General features: G+C 47.1%; 1 protein-coding gene across 4 annotated transcripts in view; it reads right to left on the reverse strand.

Moving 5' to 3' along the window:
• The window catches only part of VPS53 (VPS53 subunit of GARP complex), a 67,870-nt gene continuing 45,774 nt past the window's right edge, over positions 1–22,096 (reverse strand). For 2 of the 4 annotated variants that reach the window (XM_009558495.2, XM_054084924.1), the window contains 6 exons: positions 20,503–20,581; positions 15,499–15,647; positions 10,396–10,465; positions 6,222–6,359; positions 3,022–3,126; positions 2–2,670 (listed from right to left, as the gene is read on the reverse strand). In XM_009558495.2, the coding sequence (XP_009556790.2) occupies positions 2,500–2,670; positions 3,022–3,126; positions 6,222–6,359; positions 10,396–10,465; positions 15,499–15,647; positions 20,503–20,581 (712 nt within the window). In that variant the 3' untranslated portion in view covers positions 2–2,499. Of the gene's footprint in view, positions 2,671–3,021; positions 3,127–6,221; positions 6,360–10,395; positions 10,466–15,498; positions 15,648–20,502; positions 20,582–22,096 lie in introns of all 4 variants that reach the window. The other 2 variants (XM_054084922.1, XM_054084923.1) reach the window with 2 other exon arrangements.

The following is a 22,096-nucleotide window of genomic DNA, read 5'->3' on the forward strand; positions in this document are numbered from 1 at the left end:
CCATTTAATTCATTTTAGTGTCACAGTCCAATATACAGCCAGAATTATGCCTCCGCAAAAAAACCATAAAAAGTAGCATTTTATACAGAGGAAAAAAAATCATCCTTTATTCCCTGGAGATACAAACCCCAAACCGCTAAGGTTCGCACACAGATATGCCAAATCTGATAGAGCCGGGGAGGGGGGGGGCAAAACCCGTATAGCAAATGTGGAAGCTGCTAACTTGCACTCCAATAGTGGAACTCCAAGCACCCAGACCTGTAGCGTTCTTCAAAGGCTAAAACTAAAGAGGAAATAAAAGGAAAAATGAATTTTATCTCCAGAGTGAAATTCAGAGAATGAAATAGGGGAAGCCTTTAGGGAAATACACATGATGATGCCTTGAATATTGTCTCCAGCTATTCATAATTTAGAGTCATTTATACAGAGAGAGAGAGAGAGAAAAGAAAAATTAATCTACAATAAATTATTCATCTCCCCCCTCGGGAACAATGAATCTGCAAACCTGTGTTCCCTTCTCCCCAGCTTTTGCATTTGATATGGTGTGAACCACTCTCACATGCACCTTATCATGTGTCCTTGGGGAATGGCTGTTCGTAATCCCAACGCACTTTCAGCCACCGTTTCTTCTTTTGTCACCTGAGGTGTAAACAAGAGAGGAAATAAATAAAGCAGCAGCAGATGTGGGGGAAGATTTGTAAAATTGGAGTGATGAGAAACTGTCATCCCTGTCCACAAGTGTTGTTACTGCTGCTCTGCAATGGCCATCGGCTCTCTACAGCTGAGCGCTCACACGGCACAGCCAGGGAAAAGCCTGGGGACCCCTGGAAATACATCCTAAGGAGTTAGCGTACCTATTAGTGTGCACTCGCTGCAGCAGCACGTCAGGCTGAACAGCGTTAGAAAACCTGGCCAGGGAGGATTTCATCTCTGTGGATTTGTTCTCTCTGCTCAAAGCCTAGGATCAACTCCTGCCTGCGCAAGTGCAGACCCACCTACTGACCGTGCAAAAGGAAGGTGGGATTTTACCAACTAGGCACAAAATCTGCCCTCCTGCTGCTGCAGGGCTGAGAAGAGGGAAGGAGAGCAGCCTGTGCCAAAGAGGAGACAGCACTGAAGCACAAAGGCAGACACAGCGTGAGCCCAGGTTCTGCCTTGCTCAGGGATTTCTCATTCCACCTCCTCCCTCCCCAGTTCCAGTGAAGCTCTGGGTTTGGGTGGACAGAGCTCATTTTCCTGGAATGTTTCTGATCCTCCCTCCCAGATGTGCAGCAGCGAGTACTACAATTCCTAAGGAGCACAGTCCCTAACAAATGCAGTTCTAAGGCCCAAAGTTGTTGTGGTGGGGGCAACGACCTTCCCAAGAAGCAAACTGATGGTGCGACCATCAGATCATCCCAGGACTTCTTTTTCCTACGCATACAAAGTGAAGCTTGAGTTAAAATAAAGCAGGCACAAGTGGTCGATCTGCCCCTAAGCCCATACGGGATGCAATTGTTCATAGTCGGGCATATGTCTTCAAAGCCCCACAAAAAGGGTAGAAAGGAGTCTGGGAAGAAATCCAGCATGGCCAAGGACGAGGCGATGTCTCCCCGCACTGAGACTCTTCAAGGAAGCTCACACAACGGGCAGGGCGCAGACACAAACCGCTCCCATGAATGGCTCGTTGTTGAGAGAGGGTGAGAGGCGGTATGGGAACTCCCATCGGTGACAGCGGGCGAGTCCAGCACACCCGAGAGAAATAACGAGCAGCTGGAGATGGGCTCTGCAGATGTCTGGTTTGGCCTTTAAGCTGTAACAGCGACTGAGGCTGCTGGCTTGTTGGCAGGAGGCTCACCAAGGTGCACTAGGCATTAATTCAGCCTTTTCCTCCTGGTCTGAAAAGGACTTGCCTTTGGTTTACACATGCCTGTCTGGGGAGCACAGGAGAAATCTGCTTTGGAGTTTTCTTTTGGGCAGCTCATTAATTCAGTGGAGCTGCAGATACCTGCATCCCAGCTGTTAAAGGGCTGCGTTTCTTTTTGTGGTGGTGATGGTTTGGGGTTGGTTTCCCCACCTAATAATAAATAAAGAAGCAGAGGAACAGCTCTGCAACAGGGAGTGCGCGGTAACACCAAACTCTCAGACAAAATCCTCAGTGTTGCAGCAAGAGCTCAGCCAGGCTGAAGGCTGGGACACCAAGTGAATCACAGCCAGATACTCTCTTAATCCACCTAAACCATTTTTGTAGCTGCTGACGCCCAGACACCTCTATTTCCTCCACGATATGGACCAGTCCTGTCCTGGGTGACATCCTGCTAATCTGTCTAAGGGCAAACATCCTGGTCCGATCCTCCCTTGGTCTGAACAGAGATACAGTGCCATGGTTTACAATGGTTAAGAGATCACAGGGCATAGGAGAGATGGGACACAGATTTTTTTCAGCAGCACATTGTAAATTGATGAACTTTGATCCCAGTCACTGCAGCTAGGCCTGAGCAACAGTTTCCTTCTGCTCACTTAGAGTCTTTTTTTGATGAGTTTCTCCAGTTTCCGTATCCGAGAGGACTCCTGCTCAGGCGTGGGAGCGCTCAGCGAGAGGGAGCCGGTGTTCTCCACTCCAGAGGGAGGAGCCGGGAGGCGCTGTCGGAAGAGCTCCAGCATGCTGCTTTGCTCACTCCTCTTCAGGCCCTGTGGAAGTGAAAAAACAGCGAAGCAAAGCCGGTTAGCCTTCCCTGACCTTGGAGTGGGTGTGCGTGAGAACGGCTGCAGGAGGGCCCATTTCAAACCCCAACACTGCGTTCACCTACCAAGATCTCTGGATGATCCCAAGACACCCAAGCTCAGATAAGAGCATGCAAAGTGAACCGAAAAACTATTGCTGAGTAGCAACTCTACACACTGTCAGAGTACAGAGTACACACTTGCCTTAAAGTGGTTTTCCCACTCCAAAACCCCTCTTAATTTCTACTGAAAAAAGTCACCACCAATCTCAGTGCAGTGCTAGCAGACAAGCAGAAACCCTGTGGGACTTGTGCTGACCTTCATGTCCAGTATCTTCTGGAAGGTGTCCGTGCTGCAGTCAGCAAGGAGCTTGATATAATTGTCGACAAACACAACTGGGGGCTCGTGTGGAGCCATAACCACCTGCCAAGACAAGAAAAAAAAGAGATCAGACAAATTCTAAGAGTTCAAGCCAATGCTCAGTCAAATCAGGCACGCGAGTGACAGCAGAACTGGTGTCTCCTGAAATAAAACACTCAAAGAATAAGAAAGAGGCTGTGCGTGCTGCTAGGAAGTGAGAGATAAAGGGGTAAGTGAAGAGCAGTAAAGTAAGCAGGAGGGAGAAACATGGAGTGTCTTCTGCCAGTGGCGCTCAGACCCAAGAGGCTGCACATCAGGTTTCAATGAGCAGCAGGACTTTGTGCATGCCAGTGGGCTGGTGAGCACTGGAATACTGGCAAAGCTCAAGGTTTTACCTTTGTTGCACGGGGAAGACTCCCTGGGGAGTTGCTCAAGGGAGGAAGGCAGTGTTGTTGTTGGTGGGAACACTTAGGAAGTCCCCAGCAGATCAGGCAGCCTGGACGCAGTCCAGATCTGCACTTTGGCTGTGCATCCCTTGTGCTCCTTCCCTCCCTCTAGAGCACAGCAATCCAACAAACAACACTCTGCAGCGACTCCCTCGGTCCCCAGGATGGCCCGGGTCAGGGCAATCTGCTTTGCAGTCCCCCTGCTTCTGACATAAAACCTGATGGCTCAGCGGCACCACATGAAGCTACTCTGTTCTTTTGGGTGCTTCTCTGGAGAGACTGGGACGCAGTACGTGAACTCCCTGCTGACTTCTGCCCCAGAGCTCACAACCTCGTAGTCCCAGCAACGGTCAAGTCAGGAAAAAAAATTAAAACAGCCTTGAAGCTGCAAAGATGACTCCTCACTGCTGTATTTTCCTTACATAAGCAGTGAGCTCTATAGAGAACACAGTTCTGATAATGCAAAAACCCCATCCTTCTGGGAAAGAAAGAGAGCGAGAGAGCACGCGCACACACACACAGAGGGCAGGAACAGCACAGGACCAGACTCTTCCCTGTCTCTGAAAACATTTCCATCTGTTTGCATTGACCCAGCTCACCCCACACTGTATTCTGTCACCGAGACATTTCTTTCTTTTCCTGCACTTCAGACCAATGAAACATCATAGCCATGTATACACTTATAAATCCTTAATTTACAGCCCTTGTAAAAATCTTCTGCCAAGATGAAAAGCTGGAACTTCAGACAGCATCGCCAGAGGAGAAAGGAAACAGCTCTGTGGGACGTGTGCACCCTGACGCCCTCCTTCCCGCTTGCAGCTGCACTTTGTAGGGCTCAGCTGAATGAATTTGTCTGGGGCATCTGTGAGCTCAGCGATGCTCCTGCTGAATTAGCTGCGCTGGTATAAGCCTGGGCTTCATACTGTAAGGTGATATTGTTTTATGGAACAGAGGCAACGCTTCTGAGTCATCTCGGTACTAGGTCGGAGAGCCCCAAGAACACTGTGGTGGAGTGCATTAGCCTGGGTGTGAAATAGTTCTTAGGGAAAACACTCTTCAACATACAATTTGGAAACAGCAGAGTCTGAGCACCGATAAAGAGAGAAAACCCACATGGCAAACATCGGCCAGAGATGACCAGCCAGCTCTGGGCTCCTGCAAGGAAACCTTCCTACAGCACTACTGGCAGTCCAGCAGCAGCAGGCACTTCCAAGGGGCTGTTTTTCTCTCCTAAACCCAAGAGATGGGTGCTGACACCAGCCCCACGCGCTGCGTGCGGGTTACTTAGACCCAGAGAGATCTATTCAGCCGCTACCATTAACAAACCTGCCCCGGCCAACCATTCAGCCCTACCACCCGCTGACTGCATGGGTATTATTCTACAAAACAGCTCTGCAGACCACTGAGTGCGTGTTGTTTAATTACTAATGATATTGAGCCCTCGCTTGGGACCAGCAGAAGTGCTTTATGCAGCAGCAGGGCAACCACGGGATGTGTGAAAAAGCAACCCTGCTGCTACTGGGCAGCCTGCAGACCAGCAGCATCCCGCAGCCTGCGCTCCCCACCCCAGGCGCTTCCTATCCTGCCTCCATCTCAATCCTGCTGAAGCCAACTCAATGTTAGGGGTAGGCAAATTAATTCTGCTACTTTTCTGATTCGCATGCAAGCTCCAAGGAAAGTCCTTTTCCTGCACGCAACATGCACCAGCCTCCCCTGCTCTTCTGCTGGCAGCACTGGGGTCTTTGTCTTCATGTCATTTCCAAGAAAATTTAGACTTGCTTTAACCTAACTACTAACATCTCACTCATCTTATAGCCAAAGCATGGAATTGCAGAACTAATTTCTAAATTCAGAATGCAAACTTAGCTGTGACATTACCTTGGGCATAAGAGCAAAGCACGCTGAGCAGCAGGCAAGCATGGAGAGTCTGACTCCGCACGCCCTCCTTGCTCTGGCTGTGGGTTACAGCAGGCTCTGGCTGGTGGCCGCCTGTCCTGCCTGTCCCCAGGTCCCACTGGCTCACTCACAGGAACAGCTTCACAGCATCGCTGGTGAGCAGGGGACAATCCCATCGCCCAGGAGGGTACAGCTGCACAGCTCTCATGGCTTCTCCAGGGATCAAATAAGCAAGGCAATGGGGGGGGAGGAAGGGAGATTGCTTTGCTTGTTCCCTTTTTTTATGAAGACAACATACTCCTTTTGGGTCATTTTCCAGGCACCAGGTCTGGAAAATGAAAAAGGACTCTGGTGAATACAGTAACCCAGACATGTTTGCACTGGCTGTTACACTAGACAGTAAACAGGTGACTCAAGCACGGCTTGGCTCCCCTGCACGATGGTCTGCACAAAGGCCTGGAGAAACCTGAACCGGAGGCTTTGCCCCGCAGTGCACACTTACAGATGCTAGCTCTGATTTTCACAAGCTCCAGAGGGAATCTGGTGCCCCAGCCCTCCTAGTAAGCAGAACTTGAGCCCTCGGTTACCTTGAAAAATGAGGATGAAAACTCAAATGCGATATCAAAAGAGCGAGGGGTAAAACCAAGGCAAATAAGTCAGTTCTGTAGAACAGCTGGCAGCACACCCGGACAAGCTCGCATACGTTCACGTGCAATTGCAGATTGCTGCATTCAAAGGAAGGGCCCCCTGGAATTCGCTAGCTCTGATTCCCAGTCCAGCAGTCTGGCTGGCAGCTTATCAAAAGTCTTGAGTTACCTTCAGGATCATTTCAGCCCGAGTCATGCCTTTCACCACTATCTTCGTGTAGCTGGCAGGAGCCTTCCTCACCACTTGGGACCCAATGGAGGGCAGATCCAGGAGAACCATCTTCAGAGAGTGGGTGTCCAGTAGCAGCTGCAACAATGAATTGCACCCTGTTATTCAGGTCCCTTTTACCATGCACCATTAGCTGCCCTAATCCAACATCCTTAAAAGTTTAACACTTCCTAAGCTGGAAGACTTCCTGGTAACTGGAGTGCACAAAGAGAAGGGATGGACCCATGCAATGACACTTCAGGAGACACGATCACTCATGGCTACGAATCACCGCTCGTAGATTTTAACAGCGCATGGCCCTGCCGACTTGAAATGACTTACAGCACCTCAACATCTGGCATGTACAGGATGGAATCTGTATCCTCCCCTCCCAGTACAAAGTGAAACAATCTCCATTACCCGCAGCCGCATCATTACTTAGATACTGAGGTCAAATGAAGAAACGCCATGCTTCCTCCTGTGCCCAACCAGCCATTGTGTCAGATTTTCTGCATTTATTCAATGACTCGACTATTTTTTTTCTTTAAAAAGAACAGCGCAAAGCAATACAGCAGCATTCACCTTGCTCTGTATCCCATGCTCAGTGGCACATGGGAACTCACAGCTTGCACGGTGTTTTTTACTAGACCAGAGGTAAATAGGCAACAAGCAGCAGCAATGAAGCTTAGCCCAGACAGACAAGCACTGTCTGATGACTAAATGCTGTGGGTTAGGGTTTCTTAGAGCAAAGTTACTGCAAACCATAGAATAGTTTGGCTTGGAAGGGACCTCAGAGCCCATTCAGTTCCACATCCCCTGCCGAGGCAGGGACACCTCCCACTGGATCATTTTGCTCAAAGCCCCATCCAGCCTGGCCTTGAACACCTCCAGGGATGGGGCAGCCGCAGCTTCCCTGGGCACCCTGGGCCAGGGCCTCACTGCCCTCGCAGGAAAACATTTCTTCCTAACATCTCATCTCATCTCAATCTCCCCTCTTTCAGATTAAATACCACACTCTTCTGACTGCACCAGGTATGTTTGAAGAAGTGAGACCAGACCAGTGAAGGACAGAGATCTGCAATCAAACTAGAGGAAGTGGAGTGCTATTTATTTATGCAGCAGCAAGTGTGAGAGATGGTTGGGCTGGCAGCACACCCAGTGCCTTTCCCACAAAACAGCTCTTCAGGGCAACAGGACGCTTGCTCTTCTGGAGTGACACACAATGTTACAGGCATTGCAGAATCCCCAGCAGTCGCCACCAACAATATGAACATTTATGGTACGGCTTTCAGCACATGTGGGAATTCAGTTCAAATATAAAGGACAAGGAGGAGGGGCGGTGGGTCACGCTGGTTCAAATCTGGACCCTGTTATCTGCGACAGCATATGATCGCTGTGTGCTGTGTTTCATGGTTTGCATGAGATGAACCAATGCCATCGATCTCGTCTTGGGAAGCCAGGAAACCACAGCACCAATAAGCAGCTCAGTGCACCCCAGAGCGGCTGGAGCCTGATGTCAGCTCAGGCTGTCACAGTCAGATTCCTGCATGTCTATCAGGGATCCCATAGATGGAAGATTTTTCCACGGTTGGGGAATTCATCTCTTTCCCATGTAAATTCTCTCACGTCTAATAGTTCTGTGCACTCAGCAGCCTTTCCCACAGATGCAGCACTCACAGGTTCTTTTCCCTCACCCCATCTCCCCCCGCTATCCATTCCAGGTCCCTGACATCGCTCCCTCACTGCCAAAGCTTGCCGAGACAGAGAATTGTTGTTAAGTCAGACAGATCAACACAGAATATGAAGCCCCACAGGTCTCCTTCCCTGCACCAAACACCTCCATAAATACCGCCAGATTTCAAACATGGTTACTAGCAAACAGCAGGAAAAGCTGTGTTTTGGACGAGAATGCCAGGAAAGCGTATTCCACAGCAACAGGGGAGAGGAACCAGCATAGAAAGACGCTGGTGGGTGACCAAAGGGGCGTTCAAGAGTTCCTACAGCAACTGAGGACCTCTATGCTGCAGAGACAGAGGAGATTGGCTTCTGCAGACCTCTGCACATCGAACCCCAGGAAGGTATGTCCCACTTGTAATGAGATCCATCCACTGTGAATCAGGCTAATAAAAACCTTCCTGGTCTGCTTTAAAAGAACCAAATTTGGCCTGTACTCCCAATACAATAATATTAAAACCTTTTAACATTAGACACAAGCCCACTGATGGCAACTAGGTAATCACTTTAGGTGCTTATTTAAAAATAAAAGACTTCATTTAATCACTCTCAGGTTATTGCTCATCACACAAGAGGAGCAGGAACCGTGCTTTGCTCGCTTGCTTTCCATTAAGAAAGAGGAAAGGTTTGATGTAAAGCTCTGGTTTCATTTCGCAGACACACCGCTCAGAACTCATCTTTGATGCTTAAAATCCAAACAGCTTTTAAGGTTCTGATTTGAAGTTCACAGTGGTTCCATTAGGGACAATTCTGCTTCATTTTTTTTAATCAGCTCCCAGGGGAGCAGCTGTATGTGCAGGGGACAGCGGAGAGCCTGCCTCATCCAAACCTCACCCTCACGGAGTGGCGAGGTCCCAGCCTGCAGGCAGGGCTGGGAGGGGTGGGGTCCCAGCCCTGCAGCTGCACCCAGGGTAATAAATACCCTGTGCTGCCCACCCACGTGCAACTCGGGGACAGGAACTCCTGTCAAAGGGCAGCATTTCAACAGAAACGTTAATTTAAGTGGCAGTAATTCAATGTCCTTTCTTCCCTGATATCATGTCTCACCATCCTGCAGTATCTACAGCTCTTAAAGAGCAACAAGGAGGTTCCTGGGAGAAAGTGGGGAGTTCTGAACGCCAGATAATGGGTTGTCACTTCCCTGGGTCTCAGTTACTGAGTCACAGAGGTGGAGACAGCTCTTCTCCATCAAGTGCACTGTTTTGACATATGTTTGTAGCACCTGGAAAGCTTTTATGCAGGAAAGAAACTCCTGTCTTCAGGCACTGCAGCATCTCTCACTTCATGAGTTTAAAACTCCCATCAGATCCAAGGCTGCAGTTCAGCAATTTTTGGGACGGAGCAGAGAAAACACTGCACTACGCCTCCACAATCCCATCCTCCCGACACAGCTCTGAGGAGAGGGGGACAGTGGCCATCCATAACTAGCAGGCAGACTGGAGGAGGCAAAGATCTATTTGCACCCACTGGCGCTCAGCCAGGACTTGGGCTCCAGCAAAACTGCCATCGGGCTGTGGAGAAGGCCCTGCGCTCCCATGGCTTCACTTCCTCAGAGGTGAAGGAGCCGACACCTGGGAGCAGTACACACAGTCCCTGTGAGGATCTGGCACTGCTCTGCTAGAGCTGGCCTGCTGCCACCACGGGCACGTGGCGCTGAGCACTCTGTCACTGGGTCTGCACAGGGAACGCGCAGGAACCGACCTGCTCTTGGCATATGCACTGTCATGTGAGAGCAAGCTCGGTGGGCATTTAATGACCAAAAGGTCTTGGTGTTTAAACCACCTGAGCTGAGAAGCTGCCTGGACACCAGGGGTGACTGGGTTTTTGGTTTTTGAGTTTTGGTAAAGTTTTCCTGTTGTCAGCCATGGACTGACCGTGCCCCAGCTCTACTGAGCAGAGAAGCAAGAGCCTTGAGTTTAACCCCAGGAGGAAGCACAGCAGCAGCAGAGGGAGACTGAGTGCTGACCTATTTTGTGAAAGGATAGCATATTAAAACCAAATTTTTCTGAGGACATGGGAGCTTCTTGCAATAGTTTCTACCGTGAGCAACTTTTTTTTTCTCTCTGTGCGAGCACACTGAAGTCAATCTCATCATGACACCTTAGAGAAGAATGCAAGAGGTTTGTTGTTCCTGTGCTATCGTTGTTTTGACTGGCAAAGTGAGAGCTCCCCTGTGTGGGAAGATGCCTAGGACCTCTCTCCCAGGACAGGTTCAACTGCACTATGATTGCCCTAAACCTGCTGCCACTCTGCCCTGTACCTGAGCACATACTTGGTGCCTCGGCTGCCCCAGAGTGCAGGACACAAAACTCAGCTCTCTGCCCCTTTTTAACAAAAACTGCCCCAAAATCTTGAACCCTAAAGTCATAAAGTACTGCAGCCAACGTAGTATCTTTCTTACCTGTTCTGCACCCACCATGCTGATAGGTTTGCATTTGAAGAGATGATTAATGAACTTGGGAATGAAGGAGCTGCAGAGAAGAGACAGAAAATGACACAATTACATGTTGGCATTTGGAGTCATATGAGCCTTCTGTAGTAACAAAGCGCATAAAACCAAATGAGGTTGGCTTTCCACAAAGACCCTGTAAGTGCCTGGTTCTCAACGCCAGCCACACGAAGCATAAAAAACAACCAACCCTAGGTACAATTATTTTGGCTTAATCCTTACCAATCTCTAAGTTAATTGAGAAGTTGCACTCTACTCTATGTAAACAAATTGCTTTAAACGATGTATGAATTATTACAGCACAAGGACAAGAACAAGCAAACAAACGGTTGTACATAGCAAAAATAGCAACATTCCAGAATTGCTATGGCTATTCATGGAGTGGAAGTATCTTGATTGTATCCAGAACCTACATTACAGTGCATACGAGTAATTCCATAACATGCATATTACACACTGAGCTTGAGGTTCAGCCAAGGCTGGAGGTCTGCTGGGCCCTGGACACTCACACAGAAAGGCACTCTTCCAGAAAGCTTCTGGCCAACACAATCAAGACAAGAAAAAGTTGTGTGAGAAGGAAAGCACCATTGCCCTTTTTTTACTAGTGTGGACTTCAGACTCAGAAAATTTGACTAAGTTACATCTACTCAACCAGGAAGAAATTGGCAAGGATGGAAACTCAACACTTGTCGCCTTAGACAATGAACTCCAGAGCATCAGCTTTGGGTTTAGCTTTTTGCTTCTTGATTTTAGGCTTTGCAGCAGTTTCATTCCTCAGTGGAGAAGCAGATGCTGTCTTGTAACAGAAGCACTGGCTGAGCACCTGCCAGACAAGGTCCTGCCCTGCCTGTACCAAGGTGCAGCACCAGAGCAGCTCAGGAGTTGAATGCAAGGAGAGGGGCCAGCGTGAGTAACACAAACTCCATCTGTCAGGACCACACCACTCATGCTCATCTTCCTTTTGCTGCCTTGTTTTTCAATTCACTCTGCTTCTTTCACATGGCCTCTTTGGCTGAATGCCTACAAGGCTCACATTTCCAGGACCCTGCTCATGACCTGGTGTGGCAGGTCTTGGATTTTAATGGCCCTGTCCTGAGTTCACATAAGTCAGGCTGTTTTCTGTCCTTCTGAATGAGGTGTCGATTATGGTGATGATCTAAATTCAGCATGGTTTCCCCCTTGCATCTGTCAAGCTATTTGTTTCCTTCCCATGAAGCAAGGAGCATGGACAGCATCTTGTTTGTCCTGCCACCTGTTTTCCAAGCCAGGACATTTTTGTCTTTTGCCCTTTCTCATGGAAGAATGACAAAAGCGTAACTCAGGCACGGAGCATGCCAAGCTGCTGAGCAAATCGCAAGAAACAGTTCAAAGATGAGTCCTTCCAAGCAAAGGTTCCTTCCCTTTCCCTTCCCTCAGACAGAGCCACGACCTCTCTCAGTGATTCATCCTTTCCTGGAGAGGTGTCAAGGAGAACAATTTCAAAATGCTACTGAGAACCAGCTACTGGGCTGCCCTAAACAGCTTTGGATTTGGCCACCAGAGAAATGACCTCGGCAACAAAATACAAAAATAATAGGAGGAAAACAAGCCCTGTCTCCTCTGGCACGAAAGCTTTACAGCAGAAATGTAACTTAGCTGGTTTAGAAGCCCATTTTTCAGGTGCACAACTAACTCCCAGAGGGCAATTAGAGAGTCAAGCACAGATGGAGCTTAGGTGATCCTACAAAATCATCAATCTGCTCTGGATGTTGCAGCTTGTACAAGCAGGAGAGCACAAAAGATTAATTGTACCTTTGATCCTGCATGTAGGTCCAAGCCTCCCTCCCTCTGTAAGGTCAGGCGTGGAGCTAATGCTCATGTTGTGCGTGAGAAACAGGGTGAGCCTCTCTTTCTGCAGGGTGGCAGCCAAAAGACCCCTTCCTCTCATATTTTAATCTTCTTTTCTCTATAACCACGTGGTCTCCCATGGACAGCATTCTGTCTTGCATGAAACAATTCCCAGGCCCCTTAGGAAGGCCACCCACAATCAATGCAGAAGGGTAAAGCGACCTTCCATTCCCATATGCCTGTTATTTCACGCTGCCTTATTGGAAACAGCTTCTCAACTCCAGCAGGACAGACAAGACAAACCATAAGATCCAAGGGTTGCTCTGGTATAGTTTTTCTCCTTTTTTTTTGGACAAGCAGAGACCATCGAGAGCAGTTGCACTTAACTGAAAAATTCACTTGGGTCTCTTGCCTAGTCTGGACTCAATCTTTGGCTCTCCCAGCATACAGCAGGCAATCCTGATGCGAATAATACGTGCATATGCAATAGTAATGCTCTGCATGCGGTTTTGTACTCTAAAAGCCTTTACTCCCTGCACATCCACAGAGCTAGATTGGATGCCAGAATTCATTTACAGTTTCAGCTACAAAACTGAATCCAGCAAACCCTCCATAGAAGCAGACAAGTCCCCAGTGTAATAATAAAGCAGTGCAAGACAGATTAGGAACCTAAACCACAGCATCTGAGAGGCTCCCATCCAACGGGAGTGGCTCTGCCAAAGCCTGCGTTTTCCTAATCCCCTGCACCGATGATGCATCAAACACCGTGCCTTGCTAAGCAAGGCAGACAGAGATGCACCTACAGTCTGTCTGCCCGACAGATGAGCTACTGCAGGACATCATTCAAAGCTGAGTCACTGCAGCTGAGAAGGGGTTCACTTTACGCCACCCTCTGAGGTGGTGATCAGCCCTTGCAGCCTCGCCCAGGTTTAGCTCAGCCCGCTGCTTCAAAACCTCCAGAAGCCTCTTCCTCACGACCTTCCTCCACCCAACTCCTCTCATAACAAGCACGATGCAAAGGGCAGAGCAACTGGGAGGATGCCTGCTGCAGTTACCCACCACACTGGGCTGTTTGTGACGGACCAGCCGCTCTTCTGGCGAGCAGGAGAGCTGTTTGTTTTTCCTGTCTCTTGGTTCTAATCTCTTCCTCATTGAGGTCAGGTCACAGACTTCCCAAACACATCCTGGTGTAGCAGCCATGCCTTCAACACTGTGGTTTTTGATTTCAAAGGATAAGGACCGAGATGCAGGGAGAACAGAGCCCCTCACCGTGCCTGCAAGTGCCTCCTGGAAAGTCGGCTGCTTCTCACCGTTTCAAGGGAGTGAGGGTTGCATATTGGTCAAAACAAAGCAAAAATGACAAATTAGGTTAGAGGATTGATGCAATTTCTGATGGCCATTTTTCATTTTCCAGACTTGGCTCAGATCCCTCAGTTTTAAATTTAGTGACTTTAGATGCCTTCTCCCCTGTGGTCCTGTAACTCAACACTAGTGCTTTATACAATCCATTAGAGCTGAGGAACGGCTGGCAGATCAAAACTGATACAGGCATTAGCATACGCCGAAGCACAATGCCTGTTAAAAGGATTTGCAGCGTTGTGGGGCACACAAAATGCCAGGTCTTTATATCGGGCAGGTCAGCATATTCCGTAAGAATTCAAAGCTTCAAAAATACAAAATGTTTGTATGCATTAAAATAGGCATTTTAATAGGACAGTGCACCCTTACCACTGGGCTAATTATCCTTAAAACCAAGCTGTACAGAAGGACTACATATAATCCAGCAAAAACAATCTTCAGGGGCACTCAAAAGATGCAATTTCCACTCCTACACCTGATCTACAGTGCAGAGAATTCCGGACTGTGCCTTAATTTTAACGTGCTTTAGTTTTATTAAAAAGGTTTTAATGGGGAGCGGCAGTTTTGCAGGTTTCTGCGCTTTGCCAGAGAGCACGCTGGGATGAAGGCACTCAGATGGGAACTTCTCTCAAATATGAGAGCTGGGTATTTTATTTGGAGTTTATTTGGTACGTGCTTAGCAATAAAGTTAAAAGGGAGGCAACTAAGCTGAGGTATTAAGAGTGCGCTGGGAACAGATGATTAAATGGGGGTTTCTATTTATCACCACGTTAGCGATATAAAATTCAAGCGTAACCACATCGAAGGCTTAAGTGCAATAAATTTTCACAGAGACAGCATTTCAAACAGTGATTATGGGCAACGTCATAATATGATTTATCAGTAACTGCTCCTTAATGCAAACTAATGAGTACCCTGAGATAGAAAGAGGGAACAAAACTCTCAGGCCAGCCTCCCTGCCGCGAAAGCTGATGGTTCTCAGAAGAGCCAGCTGCATCCTGAAGCAGGAGCTGAAGCTCCAGTCTCGAACTCACACAGTAACTGCCAGGCCATAGAGTTTATTTCAGGCTGATTAGCTTATTAGAGATGAATGAAACATTAAGGTATTTTAGAGTGACACATGATCCGTATGGTACTGCTCCACCAGCAGGGTCACATGCAACACCAAAAGCAGCAGCTACAACTGGCAGAGTCCTCCCGAGGGTTTTTCTTGGGGCATCGGCATGCAAAGCTCAGCTGGCCACAGGCGAGCAGGCAAGAGTTCAAAGTATCTGCCCAAAGAACTGAATTTTTGTTTCAGACAGCTGTAAAGTTTGGATGTTCAAAAGATCCTGGAGAGCTGCACCCTCAACCCTAAATCCAGAGGCAAGGGGAATTTCTGTCTCATTTCCCAGCTCCTCCCTGCTGCCCAAGCGACTTGCCAGGAAGGCACTTGTAATAGCCCCCAAAATCTGAACATGTATTTCCCCTCCTTCCTAAACTATTTTTGCACAGAAAAACAGCTTTTAGACTGTGAAGTTAAAACACCCTCATCACACATGCCCTTCTCACAGTGCTATAGCTATTATAAAGGTATTTTGAGACAAATGATGCTTCAGTTTCTCTGTGCCTGGAAGCACCATAGCCTCTTATCACTGGAAGGAAAGTAGGTTCCCATAGCAAGAGTCATGTCTACAGTCAGCAGGAAAATCGAGACAAGAAACTGAACGATCTTTTAACCTTGCCAGGTGCTGCTCGGGACGAAGAGCGTCTTCCCCTGGACACCGAGCACCCCTGATGCTGCAACGCTGAAGGCAAAGAGACTGTCCCATACAGACTAGTGAGAACCAGAGACCCCGAGAAACCCTGTGCCACAGGTTGGTAACTTACTTTGCAAATTTTATACAGAACTGGGTGAAATACTTTCTCGTGGAGGCCAGGTTGTCGCGGATGATGGGGACGTTCTGTTTAATGTGGAGAATCACTGAGGTGACATAAGGACTCTGGTCACCAACGTGTTCCACGTTCTGCCACTGCATCTGCACAAAGGGGAAAAAACAACCAAAGAGACTGTTTAACTCGTTAAGATTCAAGGTAAGGAAAGCTGTATGAACTTCCTGCCGAAAAATCTCTAAGGAATCATCAAGCCTCTGTGATTCAGCACCAAGGTCATGTTCTTCATCACTATTCTGACGGAGCAAACTCCTCCACAAGAAGATAACACAGAAAACTCAAATAATCCCTTTCTGCACCAGAGCAGAGAGAGATTGTGACTGGTAACCTACACAAATGGGAACCACTAGGATTAAAAAAGCTTTTGGAGCACACCAGACTGTCTTAATATTTAACAGTTTCCAGTTTGCCAGGGTAAAGTGCTCTTATAAATCCTGATTACAGGCATTTGAGCAAATATCTGCAAGCTTGCAAAGTCTGGATTCCTGTATGGCAGCCAAGACTTTAATACTAGCGAGCCTGCTGACAGATAGATGGAAGAGGTAGAAATAAAGTCCAAAGCACTCTACACCAGCGCAGCTCGCCCTGCAAACACTGGTGGTGCACAAGTCAGGATGCCAACTTCAGCTCATCCCAAACACATGTCAAAAAAATAAAAACCAAGAAGGGTTACTCAACCTCCCGGTTTGTTTCCATTTACTGTGAGCAGACCTGCGAGGGAACAGCCCCTGTGAGCCATATGTGCGACTCCCCTGACTTTCTCTAAGCCTCATTTGCCATATGCAGGGATTGCACAGTCATGTGAAAAAAGAGGTAATTGGTAAGGCTTGGCCAAGTATCCATGTGTCTAATAAAGTGTCACTGAGGAACACAAGCATGCAGAAAAGCATTTGTAGCTCTGCTACCGTTCAGACTACGCATTCTGCAATGTGTTCCAACTCACTGTTTGGAGATGCGGTTCCTCATGCTGGAGATGGAACAGCAGGAGAAGGCATGAAATCAAGAGAGGAACCAGGACACACGCCAAAGCTGAGTTTTTTCTTTTGAGGGGGTGTTTGTCCCCAAACCTGTTTTCTCAAGTTCTGGATTTTGCATGTAAAGTTTTTTATTGCTGGTTTTAATTAAATTACAGCTACTTTGTCCCCTGCAAAGCAGCTAGTTCAATCCCATCCAAATAGCCTAAGTGAATCAATGGGCAAGAGAAGCCAAATTCTTTGTAAAACCACAGTGTCTGAGAGAGTCTAACGTGTCCTATCAAAGCTGTCCTTATTTAAACTAAACAAGCAAAACCCCAACCTGCCCATCTCACACCACCCGGCTGGCTAGGAGAGATATCTGTCTCATCGTCTGCTCTATGGCTTTTCATCACATCTCCCACCCCTCTGGAAGATTGTTCAAGAGAAAACTGCTTTTCTACTTCTCACGGAACTTGTCATATCTAAAGAAAATACTTAGCGCCTGTCACCCTGATGGATTTGCACATTCCCAGCTCTGGCCCTTCCTGACAGACAGCGATCAGCAACTAAGAGACCATCTCTGTACAGCAGGAATGGCCAGAAAGTGGGAAGGGACTGCTGAGCTGAATTATTGCAACGACAATAAAACAGTAGCTTTTTCATTTTGTTGGCCTTCATTCCAAAAGCAATACTTTAGAAGCAAACCTTTAAAGCATGAACAATAAAAATAGCCCTTTGTGTGTTTATGTGGGTGTGTTTCACCCAAAAAAAACCCAGTAGCTGCAATGAAAGACATAGTACACATACTGAAAAGTCATCACAAGAAATATGAGCCCAACTCTTCTGGTAAAGTTTTGTTTCTGTCATTTTAAACGGATTCTTTTTTTCCCCTTCTCCTATGTTTTTCTTGGGATATCCACCTAGTTTACATACATCAGCTGAAAAGGAGCCCAAAGAACGGGAGCAGCGAGGCCTCGCGTGTGCCGGCCAGAGGGAGAAGGGAGCAGCGCATGGGGTGCCCCAGCGGCAGCTGAAAGCCACCCGCACGCCACAAGGACACAGGCAATGCAGCCAACTTCACGGGCAGAACCCGGGCTTGAAAATCTGGCACTACCTTCAAAGCTGTTTTTTACAACAAAAACATGGAACCCCTTAAGATTTTAGGGTGCTTTCTTAAAAGAGGGAGAAGAGAGGAAACGCTGAGCGAAACTGTGGGGTGGTTTGGTACATAACAAGAGCTGCAGCACCTCCTGAGCTGAGGAGCGCTCCTGGCTCCCTCCAGCTGTGGGTTCCCATGTCCCCACACGTCCCTGTGAGACACAGAAAGCTGGGAGTGGGGTGGCAGGGCCAAACCAGGAGCCACCAGCTATCTCCACGTCCAGCTCTGACATGGGTCTCTAGCAAAGGGGTTGCTTTGTGATTTAATGGAGGATGAATCAGTCTCCAAGTCTCGCTGTGCTCAGTCACATCCCAGCTTATTGTTAGAGGCTCCAAACTGGGCACAGGGAGCATCTGTAACATCTGGGTACAGGGAGCATCTCCAGGCCAGGAAGAGGTGGGAGGGGAGGAAAGCTGATGGGTGCTGCAGGCAGCAGATATTGCCTCCTTTGGAACTGCTTCTGTCATTTTTCAACATGAGTTTTGGTTTGCACTGTTGCTGCACCCTGTGTGATGGCTAAAACGCACCCACGCTGACTTTTAATCAGCAGCTGGCAGCTCTGTTTGCTCTGTTCTTGGAGCTTTCCTTGCAAGTATTGGAGAGATTATTAGAGCTTCGTGTTTAAGTGCTTGCTGTTGTCCACTCGGTTGTAAGGGAGTAGGGAACTGCAGCTGTGCCAAAAGGTTTTAGCGAAATATAAAAAACCAGCAAGCGATCGATATGAGTCACTAAAATGTCCCCCAGCCCCGCTTACAAGCACAGCTTTACATATAAATCGATGCTTAATTTGGAAAATAAATCAAACCTTACCCAGCGCAATCCATAAACTTAACTGGGGCAAAGACATTCCATTCAGATTAGCAGTTCCCTTATCCCAGCAATTAAAAATAAAGCACACCAGGCGATTTAAGTGCCTGCTCCGGAGCACTACAACACATTCACAGTATTTTGTTATCCAGAATATGACAACAGGGGTTTAGGGCAAATTCCTCTTCCACTCCACATCCCAGCTCCCCATCCCACAGCCATGTTTAATCGTTCTATACTTGCTATAAAGTTTGAGTAAAGATTATCACCTACAAATTTTGTAGTATGAGACCTTCCCATCGTTTACCATTTCTTTCAGAACACGCAAGGTAAAGAACCAGGGAAACAGCACCATTCCCAGCTGAAAGCAATATTCACAATGCTGTTTTCTGTGTTAAATCTCTCAAGTGGCCTGGAGCCAAAGGCGATTTAGAGGTTTAAGCATTTCTTGATTTACCTCTACAGTTATCAAACATTTTTGCAAGAAAAAAAGCCCAGTCAGAATCCAACAAAGGACTGAGAAAGTTGAATCCTGGAGGACACCAAAGTGAGGTAAATGAAAAGAAGCTAAACAAAGAAAGAACCCTAATGAGTAGGGGTCTTGAGACAGACATGCCTTTCCAGTACAGGAAAACAGGAATGGATCAGGCACAGAATCTTTCGTCCTTTATTAAGGACTGAAATTTTACACACCCGAATACTAACTCTGTGCTTAAATAACGATATGCATTTCTTAGTCAACTGTCAGAGTAATAATGGAGCCCTGAAGGAAAGGGGGGAGGAGAGAGAAGGAAAAAAACTCCTGCACCAAATGCAGGTCTAGTAAAAATCACATAAAAGCGACACTGTCTGATGCAAACAGTGGAATGTGTGCACAAGTGACAAGTATTTATTTAGCTAATTTCATAACACTTAACTTGTTTATGTATCATCCGTCCCATCACATGTGCTGTGTTTTACCAGTGTTCCAAAGACAAAAATAAATGGCCCACCAGCTGCTGCTTTCTCAAGGTTGTGGTTTACTCGGGTATAAACAGTCAGAGCTCAGTGATTCAAAATCTACTACGCTATGTAGGTTCAGGAGATCTAAGGAACTGACATGGCACACATACACCACCTGAAGTGCCGAGCCCTTCCTAATGGTGTTATTTTACTGGGAAAAAAAGTCCTCTTTTCATCTGGAACAAGTACAAGCTCTATTACCAGCTGCATTCCACTTCAAATATTAGCTGGGGGTGGCGGGGCCAGTTACAGCTGGAACACATCATAAAGCAGAAAGCTATTAAAATTCATGGCAGCGAGACAGTGTGTTGATCCTACAAAAATGGAGCTCTATGTTTAATATTTCTAATTAAAAAAATAGTTCAATCCACTTTTGTTGTCTTCACCTCTGTCTAAAGCAGTCTGAGTTTTCACAATACTTTGGCAAGAAAACGCAGCTCTGCATTTCAAACGTATAAAAGCCAGCAGTGTAACTGCAACAAAATCCTTAAGCACTAAGCACATGGTCCTCTCTAGGAATGGCTCCATATGTCCTTGAGGGGATCACAGAAGCAGTAGGGCTCAATCTCAATTCCATATTACCCTTTGAGTACCTCCATTTAAAAGCCACAAACAAGCAGGCTAGTAAAATTCCTCGTCAAAGAACACAAAGAGGACAGCAAACGAGAAGGTGTATTTGAAATTCAGGCTAACAAAAGTTTTCCCCATGTTAAAGGCTCTCACTGGCATCAAGAGTGGAAAGAGAAATCCTTATACACTTAAGAGTTCGTTGTCTGTGCTTTTTAATGTGCTGCAAAGACTGAAAGCTCTAATCTGAATAAGAAAAGGTTTTGCAGTGAAGGATGTATTTATAAATACAGGAATTGCTGCTCTAAGAAGCAAGAAGAAACCAATACAGTGCTATGTCTCAAGGGAACGTAAAAGGATACATCGATAGCGAAGTCAAGCAACCAAAGCAAACCAGAACTCCACAAGAATTGTAAGGCTACTGCTTGCCGAAACAAATTTGCCCCCTACCTTGCTCATAGCAGTCAGGGCAGGGTCACAGGCTGCATCCAGGTCCTGCACCAACAGCTGGATGCTGTTTGAGATCACACTGCAAAAAAAACCAATCAAGCATGAGTTTTAAAATAGTATTCAGCCTCACAGCGCCAGAACTGGCAGATTTGACGGTGTAAGGAGAAAAATCATCGACTAGCTGACAGTAGCATTACGCTGGGAATACACATGGCTAAAACTTGTACTGAAAAGAAGCTGGGAAATTCTGTATGCTGTTCATCAGGAGCTACACAATGGGCTCTGGTGTGGCGAGGGCATTTTTATAGGTGACCTTCCTGTTTTGACACATAGAAAGGACTGGAGATCAACGGCACCAGACCGGGGTAACCCCCACCTTCCCACTAAGACGAGGAGAAAGCCCTGAGTACTGAGCCCAGACTGGGATGTGGCTTCGAATTTAATCCAGTCTGTATAAAACTAACATTTTATCATCTCTCCGCTTACTCACAGTCACTATTCTACCACTCACAGGAACTCGCAAAGTAGATTTAAAAATCTACGTCTCTGCGAGTTCTGAACGTGTCTCCCATTTGAGAAGATCAAGGCAGATGCCTTATTTACACTATGTCTAGGATTGCCGCCATCCATTGTTCAAGTTTCTCTCAGACATATACCAGACTAAAGCACACATTAGTCAAACACATTTCTCTCCCGCCCCTTTTGGTTTTAAACGGCATGATATTGCTTAGAGACATGTTTGAGGCCACGATATTATGATGTTCATAAAGGTGCGATTGATCCTAAAACAACAGCCGAGAAACACTGTGTGCGGCAGCTCGGACCACCCGAAGGGCACATAACCCGGTACTCATCACAGACAACTTCTGCGAGAAGTAATAACTGACCGTGTTTCACTACTATACACAGTTTTTAAAACAGTGTAAACTTTAAATCTGCCGCAGATGCCTGTTTACAACTTTGGGATTATACACGTAAGAGCCGGATTTTACTTTTGCTCTTTGTCATGGTGGCAGCACAGATGGGAATCGCAAGATCTATAACCAATGTTTCCTCAAACCATCTTTCCTCCCCTACATCTTCTTCATGAAGCTCTGGATACTGCTCTTGTGCTCACTGTTCAAAATATTTCGTGTTCACCTCCTCATGGAGATACAGCATCACCCACTTGTAATTCCACTGCTGGGATCTGGGAGTTGCTCGTCACTGCAGCACACAGAGGTTGTCTATTCCCTTTCCTAGAGCTCCAGCACATAAAGACTGGAACAGGGGGCCAAGGAAAAGACTGTTACTTCAGAGCAATTAATTTGTTTGTAAAGGTAAACTCATCCAAAATTAGTTAGAAAAATTAGTATGGGAGATGACGTGACCATTAGCTTCAAGTTACACGAGCTGAAACTTGCATTGGGTTAAAAAAAGCCTGTGACCATTTCCACCGGTGCCTCTGCATCTGCTGGGCACGACAGGATTTACTCCCTTGGGGGATCCTACCAGCTCAAGGGAGCTGGACTGAAATAACCATCTCTTGGGCACAGCTGACTCCTGCAGGGCGCCCACTGTCACCAACTTGTAACAAAGAGTTGCGGTCCAGCAC

The sequence above is a fragment of the Cuculus canorus genome, chromosome 20 (assembly GCF_017976375.1).
Source record: "Cuculus canorus isolate bCucCan1 chromosome 20, bCucCan1.pri, whole genome shotgun sequence".
Taxonomy (NCBI): Eukaryota; Metazoa; Chordata; class Aves; order Cuculiformes; family Cuculidae; genus Cuculus; species Cuculus canorus.